The following is a 20,049-nucleotide window of genomic DNA, read 5'->3' on the forward strand; positions in this document are numbered from 1 at the left end:
CTGAAAGTCTTTCTACATCACTTACAACCCGGACACACTGGTACCAGGGAGACTGCATCAACTCATTTGAGCTCCACTTCAAGTGGTTGTAATACACATTTGCACTATGAGATTGTGTATGAAGAGAACCAAAATAGCAGCAAGTCTTGAGATGGAGTGACTTGTAGAACTAACTGCAGGGCAGCACCACACAATTCAAGAAGTAGTAGTGCCATATGACTTACATGGACAAGGACTAGGTTGTGCATTTAAAATTAGAACTGTGTAGAGGAATACTTATTAGCATGCAGATTTGTTTATTCTATTTACAACTGAATTAGCATCAGAAATACGTCTATGCTTTCAGGCAAAACATAGGTTATGGGCTTGATATAGGAATAAACAACTGAAATGGTAACAAAGGTCCTTCTAGCTGTACAGTCTATGAAAACTCTTGTCTAGGAGAGACATGAACAGGTCTTTCCATAGTTAATAACCTACCACCCATCAACATTATATTTAAATAGCAAGTTCACAAGAATGGAAGTAGGAAAAGTAAGTATTTTTTCCCTTTTCAACTAACCATACAGTCTGAAGTAATAAAAGAACATGCTATCAATTTGCAGTGGTTTGCATTTGTTGTTTATGAATGAACTGCACCATTCGGAGCATGCATTTTCCTTTATACAATAAAAAGGTGGTAGACTGAAAAATTCATTGCTCTCAACCCTTTGAATTTTACCAGCAAATTTTTTCTACAGGTAAAAGAGATTAGTTTCATGTCTTTTCTGAAGAATTAGACTATCCATTAGTAGTTAGGCAGTAACAGCACCTTTTCTGTAAGAACAGAAGTGGGTTCACCATCCTGGCATACAAAGGGCAGCCAGCTGCAGCAGTAGTGGATTGTTAGTTGCAGACTGAATCACGTTTGAACAGGCATACTTGGCTTTATACAGTATGATCAGTTAAAAGCAAAAAGTTTTCTATCCACCCATCTTGAATTCACTTGTTAACTACACTGGAAGTGCTGAAAGCAGCTAAAGCATGTTCTAAACCAATGAAAAAGTAGTCTTAATTAATGGACTTTTTCTTTAGAAGACCTGCTTTCAAAGCTGTTAAGAAGAGGGAATACACATGTACCTGCATCACTGTCACAGCTCCATACGTAACAGCTGTCCAGTATATAGAGCCCACCATTATTCCAGCTGCAGCAAATGGACATGCCTTTGAGATCAGTCGATCTGCAAGATCCAAAACGTAAACAACTGGACCTATGACAAAGGAAAAGTAAGGTTTCAAGACATATACATATATAAGCATACTGAAGAAAGCTCTCAGTGTCTACCACTGGTAAGAAAAAATGAGTTTGTCAAAATACAAGTCTGACATCCCACACATGCTGTTTAAGTGAGAACATACAATTAAAAAGCTACTAAGCTAAACTTGTAACTTATTTCTACCTACCATTTCATTCACCACAACATCTTTATGAGAGATGAATATACTGGTGGTTAGAGCACCGACTAATTTACCCACTGAAGTCCACTAGCTTCCTTTGTGTTGAATCAGAACTGTTCCATTGTAGAAGCCATTTTAGGCTTAGTGGCTTTTTTGTTAAGATATTTTAGTTTTCAAAAGGAAGAAATACTAGTTAGTTGTACTTCACATGCTTATCTTTGACAGCTTCACCTGAGAATTCTGTCACTGAACTATCCTGCTCTACAGTAAAAAGGAGCACAGTCAATATGAAAGATTCCTTCCACTGGAAGAGGCTGCATTCAATATTTTCAGATGATCACCTCTCAAATGTCGAAGGAAAAAACCCTCCTATTCAGGTTACTTAATGCCTTTGACGACAATGCATTAGTAGAGTTTCATTGCTCTGTCTATGGACACTGCACTTTGCAGACTTACGCAGAGCAAGACAATACCCTGACCAGTAAACACGGGCATGCTTGCATCTTTTCTTTGAGAGACTGCAAGAGCACCAGCAAAGCAAAAGCCAGAAGCTGAAGTCTGAAACGTATGTATGGAAGTGAGAAAAGTCATCACCATGATCAGATTCCACATTACTTTTGTATTTGTCAACAAATTCTACATACAGACTGTCCTCCTGCAGCTCATATGCATGAAAAGTTCTTGTTAGCCCCTTTCTACTTTTTCTTACCAAAATCGGTGAAAATATTAAAGTTATTCTCAAAACCAGCCTATAGGCATTCGTCAACTAACTAATCTAATGTCTCTCATCACAGTTTACCAACTCTGGCCTATAATTCTTTTACTACTTCCTAATTTTTTTTATTTTTTTGGGGGGGGAGGGGGGGGGGGCAGATGGGAGGGTGGGGCACATGGCATGGTAGGGTAAGGAAGGAGTGATCTCTTGCGCAATGGTGTTAATGACGTTCTGATATACTACATGTACAGGACTTCCACTAGATTAATTGCCAGGCTAGTTAGCATGCTCTGTTTTGTATACTGAGCCTGAGTTGTATGCCATTTTCCTTTTGACCTCCAATTAACTGAAACTTGTTCTGACCTCACATAGAATTGAGAAGATTAGGTGCCAGGATTTTTTTCTTTTTTGCCTTTCTAAAAGTAAAGGTATTGTATTTGGCATTCTCTAAATATACAGAAATCACTTACAGTTCAATTCTTAGCTTGAATACTCCTAGCACACAACAATTTTATATTCTTAGATTTTTAGGGTGGTGGTAACTTAGCGCCTGTTCCCAAACAGATGGTCTCTGAACTATCATATTTACAGCAAATAATTAAAAGCTGTGCATTTAAACATACAATCAAGATTTGAAATTCACATCAAAAAAAGTTTGCAGAAAATTTATTTCCATCAGCCACACTGACAAAATTTTAACTTCTGTTTCATGACTTGGTTCTTTTCTTTCAAGAAAACCGCTCTAGTGTGAATGCTTTCAAAACAACCAGTTCTTCTAATCTCAAGTCAGCCAATGAGAACAAGCAACAGGAACATCTAATTGAACTCATTCATTCATTTTATCAGCACTGGTATTCTTGTAAACCAATCCCAAATAAATTTGGTTTTTTGGTTTGTGGTGGTTTCCCCCCCCCTTTATTTTTTTTTCTTTTTTTTTTTTTTTTTAAAAGAACAGGGTAGGATTTTACATACTGTTTGTACAGTGGGAGCATACAGAGACCTTGTAGGAGGATTGCAACTTTTTTTTTTCCATACACAGGTATGTGTGCGAAAAACCATACTGAATAGCTGCAATTTAAACACATTTAGCTTATATGCAGTCTTGACAGAAGTCATTGTAAACATTGCCAATTTATTTATCAGACTAGTGGGCAGTCCTAAGTAAAATGGGCAGAATATTGCATAATGTACTGTCTACTCTAGATCTGTTGGTGTCTCAAGTTCTTAAGCTGCTACTAATGTACTTAATTTGGGTACCTTTGTGTGCATCTTCTAGTACAGCATGCATTCTTTGTTTTAGTAATAGGCTTTAGTTTTAAGGCCAGGAAGCATCATCTTCCTATGTGGCTTGTAAGACAGTAAACACCTCACCAGCACCCTGCTTCAAATACACTAACCGATGCTCATTAGTCCATAAGTAGTTGACAAAGTATAATTATAGAGTTAGTTTATTCTCAAGTTAAGCATCCTGTTATTGATTAGGTACCAAAATTAAAGGGTTTCTGAAGAAGGAACACTCTACTCAAAATACAAAGAACTGGAACAAGCAGTTCAACTGTATTAACAGTTATGTTTAACTTTCCAGGACAGACCTAAAAGTGTTGAAATGTCTATCAATGTGCTGAAAGTAGCAACAAGGTCATAATTGCACGTACTAAAACGCAGAGAAATTTACACATCTTGACTGTTTCCCACAGGCACTGAAAAAGTTGTTTAGCTGTACCATTTTGAAAACTTAGATTTGTTTGAGTAAGGTGAAGACAAGAGACTCAAAAACCCCATTTATTTACTGAGTCCTGAAGGGCAACACAAAGCACTGAAGCTTGCCTTATACATCTTGGCAAGGTGAATTGCACCGACTGATAATAATCATTAAAAGAAGCAAGAATTAGGTATAGACTCTTGAGAAAAGCCTAGAAAAACTTTGTTTCAATAATATTTTTTTTTTTAATAAGCCCCTTTGGAAGGAAGTAGTGAGAAAGGAGGACAAATGTAACTGTTTCTTTTAAAATGGTATTAAGGAAGAAGCAGGAAAATAAGTGTCACTGACATACAAATTAAAGAAGGAAATACAAGATATAAAAATATTTTTAATTTTGTAAAAACCGTTATGCTTTAACAGAGCTTTTTCTGGCAAACTTTTCTATTTATTAAACTGAAATATTTATCTAAAAGGAACTTTGGTTACTTTCAAAGTGGCAATAATATTCCAATTTAATATAAGAAGTTCTCAGAAGAGAGGAAAACAGCTACTAAGAAAATAGTTACTACCAATCTCCAAAACTGATATGAACTATCAAATTTGAAATGTAATTATAATTTTAAAGAAGATACGTGACTGGGGGGGGTCATTTTTAATTGGTAAATACCTAAAGAGACATCCACTGTTACTTACAAAGGTATTCATTGATGTCTCCTCAAGTTGCTATTACTTCAAAATTATAATCGAAAATAAGAGAAGTTGCATTAGGGAGTGCCCTTTCACAGAAATTTGTTTTTAGAAAAAAGTTTCCAGCAGTACATTAGAGAAGTCTTAATGTAAATAAGTTTCTAAACTATGATATCTCAGGGAAACTTTAGTTGTTACTTCTTCCCTCTCAAGTAATTTTAGTTTCTTGAATGGTGTGACTAGTAATGTTTTTAAAAGATACCTGTGCCAGCAGACATGGACCTACTGGCAAGACTGCATGAAAACGTCTTACTGTCCTAACTCTGCCTGGTGTGACCTTAACTGACTTGTACTTGAGTTATGATATAACAGTTTTGGGTTACTAGAAAAAGCTACAAAGGGCAAGACTGTCTCACTTGTTTAAGGCACTTCAAGCTCATGATTGATGTTTGATGGACCCAAATTAACTTCCCTGCTCTACTGTAGATGTAGATCCAGACACAAGTCTATTTTTATGCCCTTCTCATCTTTAAAAATGGAAAAAGATGGTTTTGTGAGGGGAAAATTCATGAGAAAATTCTTGCATGCCTCCTTCAAGTTTTGTGGCACATTGTAAGTGTCTAGATATGAAACCATTTTTTCTTCTAAAGCCAATGCTAAATGTTACCATTTGATGCCTTCTTTATAATGGAGATGAAGATTCCTCTCTACCTTATCCTTACAGCAAAGTTGATATATGAATAACTTGGTAATAAGTTTCATGCTGGTTTATATTTTCTTGAGTATCAACAAGACACTAGTCCATATTTTCTTTCGCATTACTCAGTGTTCTATCATGGAAATTTATGTCATCATCCATATAAAATTCCTTTCACACCTTAATTTTGTCAGCCCTTATACTAAGAGAAGAGAGGTCCTCTCCCAAAGCACTGACAGTGCAAGTTATTTTCAGCTGTTTCAAAAAAATTTTCTTTAAAATCCTCTAAATGCCTGTACTCATGCTATATTAGTATTTCTTTAACAAGCACTTTTAAACAAAATTTAAGTTCCCATGTTAGCATTTCATTTTCTTGCACAACTTAATATACCCCACAGAATAGGGAGAAATGAGGGCTGGAATAACAGCAACCACTGCTAATTTAAACATACGCAACATATTGTGCAGTGTTCTACTCGGCTCCTCAAGTAAGTAGACTCTGGAAGACCATCTCCAACTTTTTTCTTTCACCCTGCAAACAGAGCTAGAGCAAAAGCAGTGCCCAGCAGCCGCAGGTACTCTGTCTCTTGAATATAGGACCATATAGACTCAGGAATACCTCCCAAACAACGTAGAAATGTTTTTCAGGTAATGCAACAAGTTGCTCAGTAAGGTTCTCTGAATTTCCTTTGATAACAGTTTCTCTGCAAGCTAAAAAAAAGGGTGTGTGTGTGTTTATGTGCTAATACATGTCAATTGCTGAAAGAAGTCGCCTTCTGCTCAACAAGAAAAAAAAAATCACATTAACCATGAATTAATTATAGGTCAATCACTTACACGACTTATCAATATACCTAAGTGGAACACATCCAAAATTTTCAGAAGGTATTTAAACCACCAAGTGGGACATGAACAGAACATAAAGTTACTTCTTTCTGACTGAAAAAGGAAATAGCCAGGTTTTCAACAGAACTGATTCTCCAAACACAAAAAAGGAAGGAAAAAAAAATGTAGGAACAATATAAAAAACAACCCATTATATTATGTTTAAAATTTAAGTGATGCATATCTTACCTAGCTTTGGGAATACTATTAAATATTCTGCATTGCACTGAGGACAAGCAACTCTAGCAGTACTGTTTCCTCTCTGCTTTTCATCCACCCAGCGCTGTAGACAAGTCTGATGAACCCATTTCGTAGAGCCCCTGCACCTGCAAGGTCTCACCCACTCTGCTGTCCGATCATCCTCATCAGTAGCAAAACAAACCCAGCAGCTTCTGTAATTACAGGAAGGAAAAAAGATGATATTTTTTGCTACTGTTACGTGCTTAAAATAAACTTTGACATGTGAAAGCATGCAGTTTTAGAAAATGTGTACCTAGAGGAGATGATATGTGTTGCTTCATCCTTAATCACCGAAAATGTAAGTATTTTGTACCACAGTCTTGTTCTGGTATTAACATAATATTACAGACAGCTAAACAACTGCTTCTAATACATTCTGAATTACTAATTAAACTTTCAGATAATTATGAATTAAAAAGCATCAAGACTGTAGTGCAACATACAGAAAATCCATATATTTTAAAATGTATTATCATCTCCTCCTACAGCAGACATTTTGGTAAGTTTTTAAAATTAAAAAGATAAGATCGATACAGCAGTCTGTTACTTGGGAAACTAACTCAAATCCACTTAAATGACAAATCAACAAAAATGATACAATGCATCACAAAACAAACAATAAGTAATTATATTAAATTCATTCCCTCTTTTTGAAAAGAGGAAATACTTCATTCAGATGAATCTGTTTTGCATGATATAAATTAAGTTACAAAGTACTTCAAGAACACTATTATACCACGAGAGGAGGAAACTTCTGCACTGAAGAATTATCTGTATATGTAAGACTCAAACACATGTATTTTATAAGGAGAAAACACAAGACTGACAGGCTACATGACTTGAAGAAAGCACACATCCCAGCCATTCCAAGATATCTGATCTGATGAATAGGCCGGACCCTTGAACACTTTACAACTTGCAAGAGAAAGTAAAATATGGATCTAAACTAGCAATATATCAGATATGTTGACACAGTAATTTAGTTTTTACTGTGAAATAATTTGCAAATTCCCATGCTGAAGATACTGAAGTTTAGACAATTAACCAGAATCTAACAAGATGAGGATCCTACTAGAAATATAACTTGGTTCGATGTATTTTAAATATTTTACACAAGCCATTGCAATCATAGTTAAAGCTTTATTAAAGTGTATGGTGGCAGCATCGCTATAATTTAACTATCCAGATACAATCTAATTAGACGTTATGTACTAATTGAAGTTTTGCAGCATTATTTTGATGCTGAATTTTGTTCTCTTAACAATTTGAGTAACATAATTAGGTGAAACAGTAAAAGGCTTCTTTATGTGTAACCATTAACAGACAGCAACAGAGACAGTAAGAAGCTGAGAAATGTTCTGACACTACTAAGCAAAATAATGTTAAGATTCAAGAATCATGACTGTAGTTTCTGTGGGGATGTTACAGTGGTTCATGATGCTTTTCCTCTCTCCTCTAGGATTTGTTGTCAGTAATAAACCTTCTTCCTACCCTTTTAAACTCTTCAAACAAGTGTTTTTTCCTTGCTTCAGCTTCTTAACTGCTCCTCAGCTTTATTCCCTCTCCCCCTCATGTTTCTTGTTTCAGCCTGCCCTTTCTGCATCCCATCTCTAACCTTTGTTAGCATCTGGCAGGAGAAATTACAGTTTAGAAGTCCCCCCCAATTCCAGTCATTTTGCCAGATTGTCATATTCTCTTGTATGGAAATCAATGCTAAATAGTTGTCAGAAAACTTACTTGACAAATTTATACTTGAACATATACATCCTGAAGGCCTTTCCTGTGCACCTCTTCCAAAAAAACAACCCTTGTAACTAACTAAAACTCATTAGACAAAATTTAGGAGGAAAGTACATGCACAGCAAGGGCCAATCTTACTAGAGACACTTTCGAAACAACAAATATACAGTATTTCCTTTAAAAGGTCACCATTTCCTCCCTAGCATGTCACTTGTAAACAGGTGGGCGTTTTCTTTTTGCTTTTAACTCCTTTATGAGGAAAAAGGGGAGGGAGTCTACAATAGGAAACTTGAAGTAATGAAAAATACTGTTGTCTAATAGCTTCCTTTTGTGATTTATAGTGGTGGAATTACACTGAAATTAAGTTGCAAGTGTGTAAGACCAGAACGTAGCTTGTAGCAACTTATTACTGGCATACTTCTGAAAAGGAACACAATTTGAGGTGCAGGTTCCAGGGAAGACTGCAGGAAAAGCAATTTAATATTGAACAATACATAAAACAAAAATAACTCATGTCCACATGTCCAGTTGTAAGTACAGAATATATTACAGTAGGTACAGACGTAAACTTTTAACATTGATGCTCTAAAACTAGAACTGCATCCGTTCCGATTCAAGGAGACTGTTCAGTTGGAAGACTGAGATCTTGAATCAGAACTGCAATTTCTTAGATCCGTCTTAATGGGAAGGTAAAAGTAAAGTCTGACTTTGCTTCTTTCTGTCCTTCCCCCACAACATCTGGTTAAATATGAATTGTCGTGTTATGCACTCCTGCAATACCATCCCTCTTTTCACCTTCATGCTCCCGATACGCACACATAGCAGTCCTAAGTGAAAGGACATATTAACCTTCCTCAGCAGGAGGAGGAAAGACAGCCAAACCATAAGTTAGGAAGGACCTAGATGAAAATGCTGAGATGACCACAAAGATTTGAAAGTATTATGAAGCATGGCAGACATTTTGATTCATTGCACTTGATATCAAGGAGTTCTTAAGGAATGCAAGTTCTTGCGATGTTTATTGATTTCCTATTTACACCAAGAACCCCCAAATTTACTGTAAGAACAGTAAATACAATATGTACAACTCTACCGATAATTGTTGTTCTTTGACTCTTTTTTTTTATGCATTAAAGGTAAACGTTCATCATTCATTGCATTTCCTATTTAGGTCTACAACTGCTCTAAATTTATAACTTAGATTTTTAAACTAAAGGTTTCACAATAGAGCTAATCTGTGGGTGTCAGTAAGGTCAGATGCCACCACACCTCAGAATTCTATAAAGTTTATTCAAATAATGACTTTAAGCATGAACATAATCTTGCTACACTGCAATTTTAGCTAGGGAATTTGTCCATGAATACTCTGGAGATTAAATTCTCTTCAAGCTTTCTGTTAAGGTTAATAAGTCAAGAAAAATATGCATCTTTTCTTTAATTGCTTCATTCGATTTCTTGCCAGGCAATCGTATCTGAAAACCTGAAAGACCCACGAAAAGAATAACAAAATCCTTTACAGACTTAAACCTTTATCAAGTCATGAATAATGAACAGTAAATTCCTTGTATTCTGTCATCAACTTTATCTCTTTCCATTGACAGCAGCTGTAGCAGAAAGGGCTAAATAAAACCATTTCAAAACAAGTATCTTGGCTCTTGCCAGATTTTCCATTTTCTTGTAGTGAATAAAATATGACCTTGATTCTTACCACTGAATCAGGTTGCTACTCAGATAACCTGAAATAGAAAAGGCTGACAAGGTGGAACAAAGCATTGCTTCTGATAGAAACTCAAACCTTTTTCCTTGATGACTTTCTACAGAGCCAAATCAATAACACTAATGTATTTTTCCACACTTCCGTGGCTTAAAAAAATTATCAGAACAAAATATACACAAAAAACATGCCAATATCATTATTTCAGCTTTGAATACAGGGTTACAAATGCCTTTTATTTTCAGCTCCCCAGCATCTAACACTCTCTGGTCTCAAAAATTCTATTCTGACTCTGAGAATAACTCATTTATTGCATCTGGTTTTTTTCCTCTACCAAAGACAAACTCTTTTCAGGACATTGCATATGTTAAGAGCAAACCGGATGGAGAGGAAGTTATATTAAAGACTAGAGATCCTACACTCCAAATGCTATATGACTAATCTAGAAAGCCAAGGCCTGCCTAAGAACAGGTTTCTCCAAACAAGTTCCTAATTAGTAAGGAAGCCACTCTCTCCTGTACCTGGTTGGAGTTACAGCTCCAACAGACCAGTAAGATCCCCTGGCACCAACAGACATTCCTAGATGCAGACTGCTTTCCTTTTCACTGAGTTACACTCCTTCTAAAGGTTACTTTTTTCCCAAACCAGTCTTAGATAGGAGAGAGGACAAGATCTAATTCACGTTATTTAAATTCAATCTGCCTTGGTCTGTGGTAGCTGAATTGGTGGTTTTGGCAGTGTTAGGTTAGCGGTTGGACTAGATGATCTTAAAAGTCCCTTCCAACCTAGATGATTCTATGATACAGCTTTGTTTTCAAGTAGGCATGACTGTGTAAGCAATACAAAAAATTAATTTAAAAGCAATATGTTAATTATATATACACTATAAAAAGTTTGCAGAACTCTTTAATGCCCCAAGCCCAGCAGATATCCTTGTGTCCCCAACACATAATGGAAGATAACTTGTAAGACTGGGACAACACAACTACTTTATAGGCTGGTTTCAAATATTCAGTACTGCAAGAGAGAATGCAAAAAGTCTTGGAATTTTTCCCCCAATGTTTAGTGGCACACACGTATGAACGGCAAGCAAAGCCAGAAAACTTCTGAGAAAAGAAAAATTCTTGCAAGACTTTTAGCAGGACCTAATCCTTACCATGGGAAATGCAAATTTGAACATGCATGACACGCTCTAGAGCCATGAGCTAAAAAGCATTTTTTCCTCTCATTACAGAGCCTTCATAAAATATAAGAAATCTCTTTAGGAAAACTTTTCTGCATTTCTCCCACATCATAAAGCACACAGCTTTCCCTTAAAGCAACAGGAATCTCCTGGTATCTTGCTATCAGAGTAAAGCATCCTTGTTCTGTTTACAGTAAGTGACTGAGTGGCTTTTCTTGCAATTGAATTTCCCACACAAAAAGAAAAAAGTGAAAAGGCTGAAACATAACTGATAGCAATGATAGCATGGAGAGCCAATGCAATGAGGGGTGAAAACATATCTTGGAAGAAGTGACTGGAAGCACTCCGATAACTGGCCATAAAAAGGCACTGTTCCAAAGGATGACCCGCAAATCTGCTGTTTAGAAAAGACAATTTTTCATGAGCTTCTAAAACAAATTTTTATGCATAGTCTATACTGACAGATAAAATATCTTTGATGAAGAATAGCGATAAGCTTCCACTAAATCTGCCAACTACACTTTAAATACTATACAATCATGTTTAAGTGAAAAGACTAGGATGTTGGAAAAATCAAGGGAGTTACCTAGCAGCATACACCACAGGCTGCTTTGGAGCTGCCTAGAATTTTAGTAGGGGAACACAGCAAACTACGCTCTCAAAAAGCAAGAGAAACAATGCATTGCAAATGCTACTGCTAAATGTTTCCTCTTCCTGAGTTTGAAAGAACCAGCAGGAATAAGATTCTTGTGCTAGAGGGCCATGACCTGGTCACAACAGAATGCAAGTCTAGCCTACATATCCCTGATAAAGAGAGGGGAACAGCACTTAACCCAAGAAACCCTAGCTTATGTCATGCTTCATGGAGATTAAGTCCTGTAAGAGACCTCATCATGAAGACTTTGACAGCAGAATGCATACAGACCTATCTACCACAATGATGGAAGTTGGTTAGCTGAGGAAAACTGCAACAGGATTATAAATGAAGCACTGCAATATTTTCCTGGCCATCAGACACAGCAGAAAATACTTTTATCTTCAACCCAAGCTCTATCTATCAAACAAAAAAAATCCTTATGCTATCCTAAGGAAAAAACCCCATGCAAACAGAGTGAGGAACTCTCACAGTGCAAAAATAGTAGTCTTAGATGCTCCATCATGACTTCTACAGATCCTTTTTAAGGCAGCATGGCACAGCAACCACATGCCAGCCTGGATCATTCAACTAGGAAACATGCTGTCACCTCAACACAAAGTCTAAAATCTTGAAAGGAAGTTCCTGAAAGTCATCAGACATAATGCCCAATTCCGCTCTGCCTAGTCGTCAAGGATAGGGTGTAATGCTTAGTAAAGAAGCTGATGATAATCTAGAAACAATAGTAACTAGCCTTTACCACAGAAGTAGTGCTTTCATTGAAAACAGCAGGGAAATGTTAAATAGAGACTATCAAGCTAACGTTGGTGTAAAAATACGGCCACACAAGCGGTATCCCTATATAGGTAGTAACTTCCTCAAATCACAGCATGGCATTGTTAAACTAGATTTTTAAAAGTTTTTAATAAAAGCCCATGGATGTCTAAAATCCAATAAGCAAACACATAAAAACAAAACATAGAATAATTACAAAGCGTAGCAGAAAGATCTAGTGATTAACAGAAGTTCAACTTAAACTTATTTATATATTCTCAATTATAGCTCCAATTAAAGGAGAAATATTTTACACTTGAGTTAACCACACTATATAAAGATAGAGATACGAGTAAAGGACAGGTCACAGAATCCTGCTGGCAACTTTCTAGCTTACGGATAAAATTAAACCTTTGACTGCCAGCCACCACCTATTGTGCTTGAATCGTGCCTTACAAGGCTTTTATGGCGTTTGCTTCTACCCAACTTCGAATAAGAAAACCCGAGAGATTTAGCAATCTCATTGGGTTTCAGTTTCTAGTTTGTCAAAGACCATCTAGACTATTGGTAAAAAAAAATTACCTTTTATTCTGGACAAATTAAACTTTTGCAACCACTTATTCAGGCATATCCCTTCTGCAAAGGCCGAAATTCAGTTCTCTTAAAGGCTTTGTTTAATATTACCATACTCTCACTTTTTCAAAAGGAAAATTTCGTAAGTCACCAAGGCTCAGTGGCCGTGCTGCAAGCCCCTAAAATGCAAAGAACTTTGCTGTTACAAACATCTGGTTTATTTCTTAAGGGAGGGAAAGAGGGAAAACAGGGCCCTCCTAAAAATCTACAAAGGACAAATCAGTTAAAACTATTACTCATACAATAAGCATACAACTCTTAACAGTTTAAGCTACTGAATGCCTGCTAGGAGGGACTAACACTGATTCTTAGTTTCATGTTTAGGAAGAAAAATAGAAGTGACCAAAACCAAGGGGGGAAAAAAAACCAAAACAAAACTGAAACGAAGAACCCCATACACACACACAAAACAATTTACTTCCAAAGCTGAAATATGCCTTGAACAACATGATTTGAAAAGAAAAGCTGAACCCTTTAGTCAAGCATATACATAGATAGCAAACACTGAAGAGCATTAACTTAAACATTTCATGGATTTTTTTGTACTGCAGGTAGTGTACTATATAGGGAAAACATTTTCTTAACCATTGTTTGACAAAGCTGCCAATAATCACAAACATAGAAAATATCACAGATATGAAGCAACTAGCAAATTATGTTTTAGAGGCTAGAGTAACTTCCTTGAATATTCCTTTAAACATCTTAATTATGTATTAATTGCCTGTAATAGTCACAAAATTGTATAGCAGTATGTCTTAAAGGTAAGGAAAATGAAAACCAGAAGAAATTCTTAAGTCTCAGCTTCTCTCAATGTCTAGTTGCAGAGCAGCATAATGTGGAGGCATAACTGAAGTAGTAAGAGACTCAATGCTAGAATTTATATACTAATATTCAACCTGGCTGAAGAGAGAAAAGCTGCTAGCATGTTCAAGACACTAAGAGACCTCTAGATGGCAAGAAGACCACACACAGACTTCTCTACCAGATAACATGACCTACTAGAAAGGTAGGACACCCAACTACTGACAAGCTGAACTATGTGATTTATGTACAAATAACATTATTTAAAGGAGGACAAATTATTATTTGAGGCTAAAAAAAAAAATTGCCTTAGTTCTAGCAATACTTCCATATTTAGCAAAGGAAGACAGCTTCAGACCTCAAAGTAGTCTTAAAAGCCATTCTTGCTGTAATTCATCTGCAATCTACTGTATTAAATTCTTACAGCAGTCCTCACTCCCTAGGGATATTACACATTTCACCATGTACTAAACTTTGGGTTTTCACTGTCTCTATGGTTTCCAATACATTGGAATTACTTGCCAGGCAATGAAAGTACAAGAAGTTACTTCATGTGTGTCTAACTTCAATCATTTGAAGCCTCCTGGAAAAAAGTATCTTCAACTGTCCCCTTGATGAGAGTCATCACAACCTGAATTCTACTGTTTTCAAAAAAAAAAAGAGCACTTCCATCATTATTTTCAGTAGCTCAGTCAATACCCTCTCCAGTTAGTGACACTTAAATTAAACCAATGCACACAAAATGTTGATGGAAAAAAAAATCCCAAACCAAACATTTAATGGAGAACAGTGCACAAAAAGTGACTCACTTGGCTCTCCAGCTTATTAATACTAAATGACCACAGTTAAATACAGGATAGGGGAAGATCTGTGTGAAAGACATCAATGCAGGCAGCAGAAATTTGATCTGAAGCTCCATAACACAGGAGGTTGTTTCTTAGTAAAAAAGAGACTCAGAGTATGCTACGAGGCTCTGAAGTACTGCCATAGCTTAACTACATATACAAAAGACTCCCAGAAAACAACTTCTTAACATCATGGAAGAATTTTAAAATATTAGCATTGAGGCTAACCTTAACATCAAACCAATTCTGCTTACAGTATGCTGCTTGCTTGAAAATCCTGCCTATGGACCAAGGTTAAGAATCACTGCACAACTGCTTCATTGCTTTGTCAGAATTCTGTAATTAGGTGTGCCATTCAATGAGCAAAACTATATCCGTTTTTTCCTCTATTAGCCAAGATATAAGTTAAAGCAAGTGTTTGGTCAACTCAAAGGAATTTAACTTTAACCTTTATCCCTTCAAGTTCTGAGACAAGGGATAACAACCATTACTCCTTCGTATCTCCTGGAGGATTTACTTTTCCATAACAGAAGGTTAACATTTACTTATTAGCTTCCTTAATCAAGCACTAACCATATCTGTGTTTTCAGAGATTGGTATCAAGATGGTTTTCATCTGCTGTTTTACACTGGAATGTTTAATACAATTCCCAGTCTCAAAAAAAAGATAAAAATACGTAGTTCCTATTCAACTAGCATTACAATGTTACTTTGCGCTGGGGGAAAGGGGAAGAGAGTTGCATGAGAAAAATACCAATATTGGTATTTTGGTATGTGTACATAGTAGATGACAGATGTTACAGATCAGGAGTGACACACATACAGAATACATATAGACGACCTTTGACATGTCTAAAACTGGAACCATCTTGACATTAAGATGTTGCTGCGACAAGCAAAAGATAAAAGACAAGAAATGTAAAGTTGTGTTCCATTCACAGAACCTGCATTATGTGAGCTTAATCTCTTGCAGCAGCTTTACAGTATCACACAGGTAATGTAAAAATACAAATTAATCTTTAGGCACGATATCTTTAGTTACAAAAGTAAACGCATCGGCATACACTTAATCTGTTAGTAACCGAATTTACGGCCACTCACTTTCCATTCCATTCTTAGGCAAAGTAACTGTGAAATAAAAGTTCCATTTTTGTACATGTGCCTACAGAGTTTCATGGTTAAACAGACCACACAGGGTAACCAATTTTTCCTGTTATGTCTTCCAGAGAAAAGAGAAGAAAAATAGGAAGTGTAGTCCTAAAGCTGTGAAAATTGGTAAGAAGACTCCAAAGCAAGCAAATTGCTTTGAACTCAAGAACTTAGACACTATTACTAACGTTATTCTCAGTTTTAACTTCTAATTTTTTTAGAGAATTTATAGTAGAGCAAACAAAAAAGCTCTACTGAAAGCAGTCATCATATCGTCCTAATTTACGTAATAAAAACTGAACAATTTGAGACTTAAAAATTACAAAAAAGCTTTAAACACCAAGAAGAGATATTCTTGGGACATTAAAGAACAACAAAAACAGCCACTCAAATGTGGCAGACATTGACAATTTGGAAGTGTCTTTACTCTGAATAAATGCAAACAAAACTCCAAGGTGTCTGAAGTACTTCATACCATGAAGTAACTCTCCTCATCCCTCTGTAGAACTGACTGCATGACTCACCAGCAGAACAGTCACAAGCACTCAGCACATGGCCTTCTGTAATTATATCCTTCACAGAAGGCTAAATTATGTTGGCACATTTTAGTCCAATATAAAATATCCACTTCTAAACAAAAGTATTCAGATTTTAAGAGGAGGCATTTATAACAGGAGAACAAATGATCAGAAAGCTATGTAAAGACAACATTACAGCTTTAAAATAGAGGGTCTATTATTTTTTTCTAAAAAGATTCTGAAGAAATTATTACTATATTAAAATTACTTAAAAAAATAAATAAATAACTGAATGCCAGCCCCTCTTGTACATAACAGCTCTATTATTCACTACCTTCACACCGTGTTAACACTTTCTTTTAATATGGACACCTTGAAGAAGGGAAGTACGACCACAGGGAGAAACAAGCACAGATACGTAATCTGAGAACACTAAGTAGCTCTTAATGCTCATCAGCAATCAATAACCTAATAGAAATGTCAACTACACTTTTCCAAAAATTTTGTTGTTTCCAAACATAAGCATATACCAAGATATGCCACGATTCCATGGTTGGCCCTTAAATCAATTGATATTTACTTATTATAGGGAAACTGTTACATAGCAGGCCAGTTTAGTTTTCATTTTTATCTGAATCAGTTAAGATAATTAAGATTTTAAAGTTATAAACAAATGAACAGCTAGTCCTAGATTTAATACAACTTCAGTACAAACTTTTTTTTTAAACTAGCATTTTAAATTGGCAATTTTGATAGGAATTTTTCTTATCTTATATTAGTGTTAGGCAGGAGGTGTATAATCCTTTTCCCAGAATCACCAGAACAAAAAAATCCTGAGTCTAAGCACTTTCATTGAATGATAGAAAGCTATCAACTAAAAGCACCCATATTAGCATTAAAATAACAAGAGAGGAAAAAAAATGTTAGAGGAAAGGAAAAAACAAATTTCCAGTCCAACTAGATGTCATTTTAACTTCTAGGTACGGATTTCAGAGCAGATGCTAAAAAAGGCTAAGTGCAGATTTGCCAGAAGGTATCAGTGGACTGTACCTCTTGTGTTGGTACCTCCAGCACAGTATGCTCATGTCATGCAGTGCAAATAGAGCCCTAATACTGTGTGGTCTTCGTATTTAAATTGGGGTTGCATCTAGACCTGGTATCATAGAATATTTGGGTTGGAAGGGACAACAGCAGGTCACTAGTCAGACCTCCTGCCCAAGGCAGAAGCAACACTGTATTCAGACCAGATTGTCAGCACTTTCTCCAGCTGGGTCTTGAAAAGCCCCATGGGCAGAGATCCACAGCTGCCCTAGGCAACCTGTTCCAAAGCTCAACTGTATTGCTGCCCATCCCCACACACTGAAACCTTCTCTGTTAAAATTTACAGTCATTGTTTCTCATCATCCTGCCAAGAACCTCCAAAAAGGGGCAGACTGCTTCTCGAGAACCTCCTCAGTAGGTATTAGAAGGTCATTAGGTCTCCCCAGCCTTTTCTTCTTCAGGCTAAGCAGGCCCAGTCCCCTCTAGCTTTTTCTAGTAAGTCATGTGCTCCAGTCCCTTGACCATCTTGTGTAACCTTAATAACAGTTTCATTTAGAAACATTAACCAGAAGCAGTTTGCTTAAGAGAACTTAACCACTTCAGATCGTGTCTTTTCACTCTTCTGCACTGAAGATGGATTTGCTAGTGGCGGTAAACTACAACTGCCAGTAAAAAATGAGCAAGTCATGCACTCTTTTGATAAAGGCAGGTATTACATCCTATAACAAGCTAGTACCCAGCTCATTCTGTTGCTGAGAGGAGAAAAACAAGATGCATCAAAAAGCTCTTCTCACTTTCACTCAAGGAACTTCAGTATAGTAAGACCATAAGCAGGTTAAGATGACAGAAGCACCACACAAACAAGTAAGTCCTCAACAGCCAGCGTATTCATTACCACTGTAAGTATTACTTTAAAACATGTTCCAAAACTAATACCTGAACCCTTTAAGTGATCTTACTCTGTAAATTATTATACATATGATATTTATTAAGTTTTCAGTGAGCACTGTAAGACACTGCAACCACAGTTACGCACTATTATATAGGTCTGAGCACTTTTATGTGGAAGATATCAATAAACAGATTTTTGTATAGCTTTTTTAGATGAAGCAGATACGATGTATGAAAATACTATTTGAATACCTTGATAATACATGGAATACTGAGACATTTAGTACCAAAAATGATAAATAGTCTCCCAGGAGTTTCCCCACGCTTAAATAGGTGGGGTAATTGCCTTCTGTCTGCAGGTAGAAGTTAACAGTTAAGCAGCAACTAAAACATATATGTTTGTTCCTAAGCATATCTAAGCAGACATCAAAGATGGAAATATAATGGACATAAGATGACAGTCAAAAGGTTAACATAGTTTATAAATAACATGCTGACACTGTTATACTACAGATGGGCAAAAGGCATTCTACAGGTCTGCAATAAGTTTTCACTAATCCTCTTCGTGATAAGACACATGAAGAACTCAATCTATGCAGAACCTTCAGCATAAATAGAACTGGAATAGCAAGGGATGTACCCAGGATGAAGCAACAATGAAAAAGCCAAGCTATTATGAAGTTATTACTGTTTCAAACTTTCATTCTTCAAACTGACTCTAAGATAAACATAATTTTGCCTTTTCCTTCCTGTATCAACATCAGCTTCCAATCAGTTGGGGTAAAAATAATGAAGAACACCTTGTTTCCTTTCTGGTAAGGGATTACCACAGCACAGCCCATTTTTGTTCTTATACTCTCTTCTTTCCAAGCACACACAACCCACTCTAAAGGAACGACAGAAAGCTGGTACTTTAGTTGCTGACAGACTTCAACCAGAAGCCAGGGAAAGTCCTCTTCCAAAAAAATTAGGTTAACTGAATTGCATAGAAAGAAAACAATTCCTTCAGGTAGGGCAATGAAGAGAGGCGTGCTTAATCAGCACAAGTAGACCAAAAGACTGAATAACTGTAAAGATGGTAGTCTGTGAAAAGTAGAAATACTACATAAATCCTGTAAAGTGTTTTATGTTGTTTATTACTCTGCATATCTTATCTGGTTGAACTTCACTCCTATAAAGATTTACTCATGTGTCAACTTCAGTCAGTGAGATTAAATTTATCCTGGATGTTTTGCACTGTGAATAAAGAGTTCAGAATAAAGGTCTTGAATCAAGGACCATATTGCACTAACTACATTGCTTAGGTTGTAGTGTTAAGGTCTTAATCCAAACCTATGCATTTGGTTACTAAAGTATCAACAGTTAATTGTTCAAATAAACCTAAATCAATGCCTGCACTTCCAAAGAGGGAAGGAAAAGATTCATACCAACACAAACACCACCACACATGCTAACTGGAATGAAAGAAGCAACCGGAAATTATATACAAAAACATTGCATATGGTTTTTTTCTTAAAAAACATAAAAGATAATTACCATGGAATCAGATGACAGTTCAGAAAACTGAAATAGAAAATCCATGAATTTGCTATTTTGCAACTTTTGAACCTCAACTGCTAGCATTTTTCTGACAAGTCAGTGCTCTGGCGAAGAGAAAACTTAGTTGCAAGAATATTTCTCTCTTGATAGTATTAGGAATTTCTTAAGCCAACTACAATTCTGCATTTTATCTTTTAATTGCTCTTTGAAGTCTACCTGCAATTT

At 36.2% G+C, this 20,049-nt stretch overlaps 1 protein-coding gene across 1 annotated transcript in view; it reads right to left on the reverse strand.

The window, feature by feature from the left end:
• Positions 1–20,049, reverse strand: part of MARCHF5 (membrane associated ring-CH-type finger 5) — a 32,565-nt gene that overhangs the window by 6,494 nt on the left and 6,022 nt on the right. Inside the window, exons 2-3 of the mRNA XM_054207220.1 lie at positions 6,313–6,515; positions 1,120–1,250 (exon numbers count right to left, since the gene is read on the reverse strand). Of these exons, the coding sequence (XP_054063195.1) occupies positions 1,120–1,250; positions 6,313–6,515 (334 nt within the window). The remainder of the gene's footprint in view (positions 1–1,119; positions 1,251–6,312; positions 6,516–20,049) is intronic.

Source organism: Rissa tridactyla, chromosome 6 (assembly GCF_028500815.1).
Source record: "Rissa tridactyla isolate bRisTri1 chromosome 6, bRisTri1.patW.cur.20221130, whole genome shotgun sequence".
NCBI lineage: Eukaryota > Metazoa > Chordata > Aves > Charadriiformes > Laridae > Rissa > Rissa tridactyla.